We start from the raw sequence: 7,483 nt of genomic DNA on the forward strand, positions 1-7,483 counted from the left end.
AATATAATATACAAGTTTCACTTTTTAAATGGAATTACTGAAATCAATCTACTTTTTCATGATATTCTAATTTTATGACCAGCACCTGTATATTATGGACTAGTGACATAACATGGTGGGGCGGCCATTTAAAGCAAGAAAGCACTTAAAGTGAAAGTATGTTGTTTTGGTTATTGAGTTACTATAAACTATACAGCATGCCTCTAAAATTCACATAAAGCTTCATAACATAATGACAAAATTAGTAAACATTAAAACGCGTCAAATGTTTATTTATGGTAAAAAGTAAGAATATGTTCTTTCAGAATACTTTGTGAAAGGGTTGTAGTTAATTCAGTGAAATCTCTCTTTTCTTAGCTGTAACCAATTTCCAACAGAGAATCTTTGCTCTGTTAAGGCTGATTTTCCTTTATTCTTGAAAGATTTTCTCCCTGTGTTTCCAGGAATAGGTCCAGTTCACATGAACGAGGTGAAGTGTCTCGGCCAGGAGAAGTCTATCTGGAACTGTCCGTTTAAAAACATCACATCAGAAGACTGTCAGCATGTGGAGGATGCTGCTGTTTGGTGCAACGTGCCTTACATGGGCTTTGAGAACTCGGTCAGACGTAATCTCCTTACTAATCATTTCATTTCAAACCTGGTGAACTAATAGTTTGATATACAGTGCTGTATTTATACTATTATTTATTTATTTATTTATGCTTTTCCATATTTTGACATGTTACATCCACAAACTTCAAAGTATTTTACTGGGGTTTTATGTGATAGATAAACACAAACTATAAAATAATAAATAAAGTGGACGAGAACCCCAGTTCCAAAGACTTGGATGTTGTGTAAAATGTAAAAAAAACAATGCAATATTCATAATGGACTATAGTAAACGTATCAAATATTTAAACTAAGAAATTGTCCCATTGTTTGGAAAAATAAGGCCATTTTGAATCTTATGACAGCAACACATTTTAAAAAAAGATAAGACAGGCAACAAAAGGTTGTAAAAAGAAGTGAGACAAATAAGAAACAGCTGGAGGATCATTTTGCATCTCATTAGGTCAGTAAGAGGACTGCGTATAAAAAGATCATTTTAGAAGTGAATCTCTTTGAAGTGAAGATGGGCAGAGGTTCACCAGTCTGAGAAAATCTTTGAAAATAGTGAAACAATTTTAGAATAATGCTCCTCAATGGAAAATTAGGAGGACTTTGATTATTCCATCATCTACAGTTCGTAATAGCAAAAATCTGGAGAAGTCTCTATTAACAAAACACAAGGCTGAAAGTCAATATGGGATGCCTGCCCTCAGGCAGCGCTGTAATAAAAACAGGCCTGACTCAGGCTCAGGAACACTTCCACAAATCCTTGCCTGTAAACACAGTCTGTTGTGCCATCAATACATGCAGGTTAACGCTGTATCATGCAAACAATATCTCAAAGCCCTAAACATCTAATGGAGCTCTGTCAATCCATCACGGCACAACTGCAACCCTACTAAGATACAGCTGTTCACCTAAACTAACAGGCCAGACAAGAAGACCATTAATCTGAGAAGCAGCCAAGAAGCCCATGGTAATTCTGGAGGAGCTGCTTAGGTGTGAGAATCTGTCCAAAGGACAACTGTTAGTCGTTCATTTCACAATCCTGGCCTTTATGGAAGAGTGGCAAAAAGAAAGCCATTGTTGAAAGAAACATTTTGCTGTGACCCCTACAAGCCATGTAAGGGACACAGAAAATATGTGAAAGGAGGTACTCTTCAAAATGCTATGTGTAGTGGAAACCTAACACTGCAGGTCACCCTGAACTTAATATCCTCACTGTAAAGCAAGGTGGTGGTAGTATCATGTTGTGAGGATGCTGTTCTTCAACAGAGACAGAGAAGATGGAGGAGCTAAATGCAGGACAGTTTGTGGTTATAATGTGACAGAATGTGGACAAGTTCAAGGGCTACAAAGACCTTTTCAAGGCGCTGTATTCGTGTTGCTTTTATACTCAAGTTCTTCTGGAGCAAGTGGAAAACAGGTTTAATGTATGATATTATTTTATGCAAAACTAGAGTGTGCAATCATTTGAATTCTGTTTTTTTATGTTTGCTTTATTAACTTGTTTTCATCTGTCTTTTGCTCCAATACTCTTGTCTGTGTGTACAGAGATGTGAAATGCAAAGCTAACAACATGAGCAATAATCAACCAAAACTTCACATCTTTGGCTACAAAAATTCCTAAGTGCTGTCCCAAAAGTTAGTTTTTGGAAAGTTTAAAGTTTTTAATTTTTGTGTGGTTAAAATATATATTTATCTTGGTAATTTTCTCAGAAACTGGTTGTTTTAAAGTTTTTTTTTCTGACAACAATTATTTTCCTTAACTTAAAATATTTGTGGTTGCACTATTTTTCTTTTGTCTTGCTGTAGATACACACGAGTCTAAAAACTCCTCAAAATCTATAACATTTAGTTGACAATAGCAAAACGTCTGTTGTCTGTTTGAGAGAGTTGATAAAATCTTGCTCCTGTGTGTCTAGTCTGCTTTGTAGTGCCTAAGTCCTCATTCTCACACAGATCAGGATCACGGGAGGACGAACCCGCTATGAGGGCCGTGTTGAGGTGCTGAGCTCAGACTCTAACGGCACACAGAGCTGGGGTTTGATCTGTGGTGAGAACTGGACCACCAAAGAAGCCATGGTGGCCTGCAGGCAGCTGGGCCTGGGCTACGCTAACCAGGGCCTGCAAGTAGGTTTATTAACTCTCTAAAGCACAGCAAACAGTTGCCTTTTGGTACATATGCAAATGTAATATGCTGTCAGATACACCCAGTGACAATCATCTTTATTTTCTGTAAAGCCTTTAACAAGAAATAACCATTTTGAAGTAGGATTCTGTGGTTGTTATCTTACCTGTTGTAGATGGCTTTTTGAAGGACATCAGTTTAAATCGAGTTTAGGTCTGACAGGATTGATGAGCTAATGGCTAGTCTGAATACAACTAAGACCAAAGTGAATGGCTGTCATCTTGAAACTGCTCCAGTCTCCAAAATGTTGATTGATTGAGGATACCATTTTTAAGGTTTGACCAAAATGGTTGCAACTCTGTCATTTCTCAACCGAAGATGTTCTTAGTGTAAAACTGTCTGAAGGGCAGCAGGTGATGTGCATTCTTTGAAGGAATGCTATGCCTTTTGTTTCCACAGAGTTCAGTGCTTATTTAAATACACAAACATTGGCAGCAGTGACAAGATGCAACACTTTCAGCCTAGGGTGAATTCTGGGAAGAATAAATGTTTCATGTCAAATTGATGGTGATGTAAAACAGAAGTTCGTTTACTCAGACTGTATTGACAAGCTAATGTCTTATCAAAGCGTTTCACTGCTTTAAACCACTTCATCTAATTGCTATTTTTAAAATGTTTTTATTATCAGTTTAAAATTTCAGGATTATTTTGGCAGAAAGATTATGAAATTCCTGCTGGATTCAGTCCCAGTCTGAAACAAAAGTGTTAGCAAAAATCCTGTAATCCTGTGGAAATCACTGTGAGTTGAGAAACTGATAAAAATGTACAGGTCTCTGAAATATTGTTTGTATAAACCACTATGAAATGTTTGAGATTGCGACTGTTTAAGATGGCAGCAATTCACTTTGTAGTTTTAGCTCGTACTACCTCAACAATCCTGTTAGACTAAAACTCTTATTTCTTCAAACTGAAGTTTAAAACACTATCTGCAACAAGGTAAGATATTAGTTGTTCATAAACTCTCCACAGAACCCTACTTCAAAATGGCCAGAAGATCTTTTCATAATTCTTTTTAGTTTTGAGCAATTTTGGTTGGAATTGAAATAGGCTTTTGAATATATTGGTACTTTTCACTGATTAATCTCAACAACAAGAGTGCTGTTTTTAAGACTTGTAGTGGAAACTCCATAAATCAACTTTCTTTTAAAAAACTATGTGTCTTTGGCAGCATGTTGCTCTGCAGCAGTAACATCAAGTGTTCTGAAACACCCAATGGGAATGTTTTAGGATAAAATGGCCACTGATTGTATGGTTTTCAAGTTTGATGCTTATGTTCAAATATAGAGCACTTACTGTCATACTAACACGTTTTTAATATATTGATGCTTTACAGGGTGTAATTATCACAAATTCTTGTAAGACATTTACTAAATGTAGATTTAGTTCTATATTTATGGTGTATTTTATATATTTGAACATGCATCCCTTATTGTATGACAGCATAATATAATTTCCATATGAAGTAGATATTTCTTTCTCTACAAGAAAGACTTCCATATGGTCTGTTTCATGTGAACAGACTAAAAAAGGCACAGCAGTTTCTAATCAAACACTACCATGACCTCATCTGGAAACCATGTTGATATTGTTGCCTATAAAAGACTAACCAACTTTCCCTCTGCCTAAGAACTGCAAAGAAACACTGAGGAGGCTCGCTTTAGACAGTTCAGAGACAGGACAGGAAGTGTGTGCCCTGACTGACTCTTAGCAGGACATTTCTGCAGATCCGGATAGTGGGCGGCCGAAGCAGTTATGAGGGCCGGGTTGAGGTTAAGGTTGGATCCAAGTGGGGCACAGTGTGCAGCGCAGGCTGGACCACAAAGGAGGCCATGGTGGTTTGCAGGCAGCTAGGGCTCGGCTACTCCATGCATGCTATCACTGTAAGTGAGACAAAAAGCATAAATGAGGACATGTTTCACAGATTAGGAATGTTGACAAAATATGACATGACTTTAAAAACATATGGTATACAAAGGGTAATGAAAAAAGATGATTTATTTTTTCAACAACTATGTTAAATGCTAACGGAAAAGTCAAATGTTGAAGCATGCATTTTACAAGTGAAATTGCATTTTCATTAAGTGCTGCATGACTGCTGAATTTTGTTTAATAATAAATTGCTCACTGAATTGTTGAAGTTAAAACAAGCAAAACAAAAGCTGAAATTAGTAAAACTGTAGCTAAAACCAAAAGTTAAGAAACCAGCTCCTAAAAGCTAAATGTAGCAAAATCATACAGGTTTTCAAATTATGACAAATTAACTCAGTTTAGCTAGTCTCTTTGTTGTTAACTTTTTTTTCAACTGAATTCTAAGTTACTGTGCGTCATCATCGATCTTCCCTCTGTAATCTAGTTTAATCCTGTGGCTGGGTGGACGCACAGACCAGAGGTCATCACTTTATCACATTATTCATTCACAAACCAGCTTATCTTTTCATATGGCACCGTTTCGACTCTGTTACTACCTTGTTTTGGCAAACTGGTGTGTGTTGACTTCGACCCCCTCCCTCGTGGCCTCAAAAAAAAAAAGACAAAATTTTTTCAATTCCCTCTGAGGCAGCCAGAAGATATCCAAGTCCTAGCTTGAAGTGCTTTGTGAAAGAGTCTATAGCTGACTACGTGGGCAATCTTGCATTGTAGTATACACCTCTGGTTTCAGCCTCCTAGCAACAAAGAAAATTGAATTCTTAAAACCTTTATGGTTGGAATAATTGAAACTAATTGAAAATAAATTATATAAGTGTAAAATCTTTTAAAAATATTTACTACTTAAAAAAGAAAACTTTAAGTAATAGTTCAGATTATTTTTTTTGCCGTGGAGCTGTTTAAAACTGGTAAATCTTTCTGTGGTAAGTTGACCAGTCATTAACTTATATGTTTGGTCAGAACTAATCTTTATTTCTTTGACCTGAGGTCTTCAGAAAGTTATTTACAGCAGGTCAAATATTGATTGGTCAAAACCTTTCCATAGGATTCCATTGTAAAAAATCCAAACTATTCCTGTGAACTCAATCTTACTGTGTCCTTAGTTGAAAGCCAAGTCATGAACATCTGTTTTTCAGAATAGAAACCACACTGATCTCTCTAAAGCTCCATGTGTGGGTGATTAGTTCTGATCGACTTGTTGTGTTTGTTTTTCTTTGCATGTTTTCTTTCTGTTTATCTAAGGAAACCTGGTACTGGGATAGCAGTAACGTGACAGAGATGGTGATGAGCGGTGTGAAGTGCACAGGAAGCGAGATGGCTCTAAGTCAGTGCCAGCATCATAAAACTGTCAGCTGCCAAAAATCAGCTGCTAAGTTTTCAGCAGGAGTCATCTGTTCAGAGAGTGAGTTAGAGCAGCAGAAACAAAAAGAGCTGTTCTTTCTTATCAGTTTACAATAGGAAAGACAAGGTTTTGCAAATACATTAAAAATGTTGCATTTAAATAAGTATTCAGATTATTTGTATTTTTATATACATGGTATAAATGAAAATCTCCCTGTACTTACTTTTTTGAGCCCTAATACCAAACCTATAAAACTGCACCACAAAGTGGCGAGGACCAAATCAATATTATTCTTTTTTCTCCTCCTCTCTGTGGCCAGCGGCTTCTGACCTGGTCCTGAATGCATCTCTGGTTCAGCAGACAGCCTATATTGAGGATCGTCCTCTACATATGCTATACTGTGCTGCTGAGGAGAACTGCCTATCGAAGTCTGCTTCTAAGGCCAACTGGCCCTACGGGCACCGCAGGCTACTCCGCTTCTCATCAGAGATCCACAACATTGGGCGAGCTGACTTCAAGCCAAAGGCAGGACGGCATTCTTGGGTCTGGCACGCCTGTCACAGGTAACGTAATCAATGAAGAAGGCATGAGTCATTTAATAAATGGTGACCTCAGGGGAATTTTTAATGTTCTGTAGTGATTAACTGGCACTTTGAAGGCGTAGTTTACAACCTCAAATCTACGGTGACTGACAGGTGCAAACGTGCAGCAACCCGGCAAAACAGTCCGTGTATGGTTCGTTCTTGGGTTTTTTAATTTCAAAATAAAGTTGCAAAAACAAAACAAGCATGTGTTTTTTCGTTTTTAAAACGAAATTAGTTAATTAAATTAAATTAATTAAAAAAAAAAAAAAAAGAACAAAAAAAAAATAAAAAAATAAAAAAATAAAACGAAATTAGAAAAATGGCAATTGCAAAAATAAAAAAGGGGTACGTTTTGGGTTTTTTTTAACTGCAATGGTTAAACAAAAGACAAGCTTTTATTTTGTTAATAATTCAATGGGACCTTATGGTTGAACCGGAAATGAAGACCTGAACTCCCGGCACATAACTTTTTCAGTTAACAGTAGGTGGCGGTAATGTCCTGATTTAATGACTTCTTTGGAATATTAAAGAAATCTTGTTGACGGTAAGATCATCAGCTCTCAATGAAACGTGTCGATTCCCTCTAAATAAGACAAACGGATCCATTTTTAATCAGGTAGATTCTGAAGTGCTAACTGAAAAAGTTGTGCCGGGAGTTCAGGTCTTCATTTCCGGTTCCGCCATAAGGTCCCGTTGATCCATCCATCCATCCATTCTCTTCCACTTATCCGGGGTCGGGTCGCGGGGGCAGCAGCCTAAGCAGGGAGACCCAGACTTCCCTCTCCCCAGCCACTTGGGCCAGCTCCTCCGGGGGAATCCCAAGGCGTTCCCAGGCCAGCCGAGAAACAT

At 37.4% G+C, this 7,483-nt stretch overlaps 1 protein-coding gene across 4 annotated transcripts in view; it reads left to right on the top strand.

Moving 5' to 3' along the window:
- Window positions 1-7,483, top strand: part of loxl3b (lysyl oxidase-like 3b) — a 62,622-nt gene that overhangs the window by 16,137 nt on the left and 39,002 nt on the right. For all 4 annotated transcript variants that reach the window (XM_037977685.1, XM_037977687.1, XM_037977684.1 and 1 more), the window contains 4 exons: window positions 444-598; window positions 2,554-2,724; window positions 5,951-6,110; window positions 6,370-6,613. In XM_037977685.1, the coding sequence (XP_037833613.1) occupies window positions 444-598; window positions 2,554-2,724; window positions 5,951-6,110; window positions 6,370-6,613 (730 nt within the window). The remainder of the gene's footprint in view (window positions 1-443; window positions 599-2,553; window positions 2,725-5,950; window positions 6,111-6,369; window positions 6,614-7,483) is intronic.

The sequence above is a fragment of the Kryptolebias marmoratus genome, linkage group LG10 (genome assembly GCF_001649575.2).
Source record: "Kryptolebias marmoratus isolate JLee-2015 linkage group LG10, ASM164957v2, whole genome shotgun sequence".
NCBI classification, from domain to species: domain Eukaryota; kingdom Metazoa; phylum Chordata; class Actinopteri; order Cyprinodontiformes; family Rivulidae; genus Kryptolebias; species Kryptolebias marmoratus.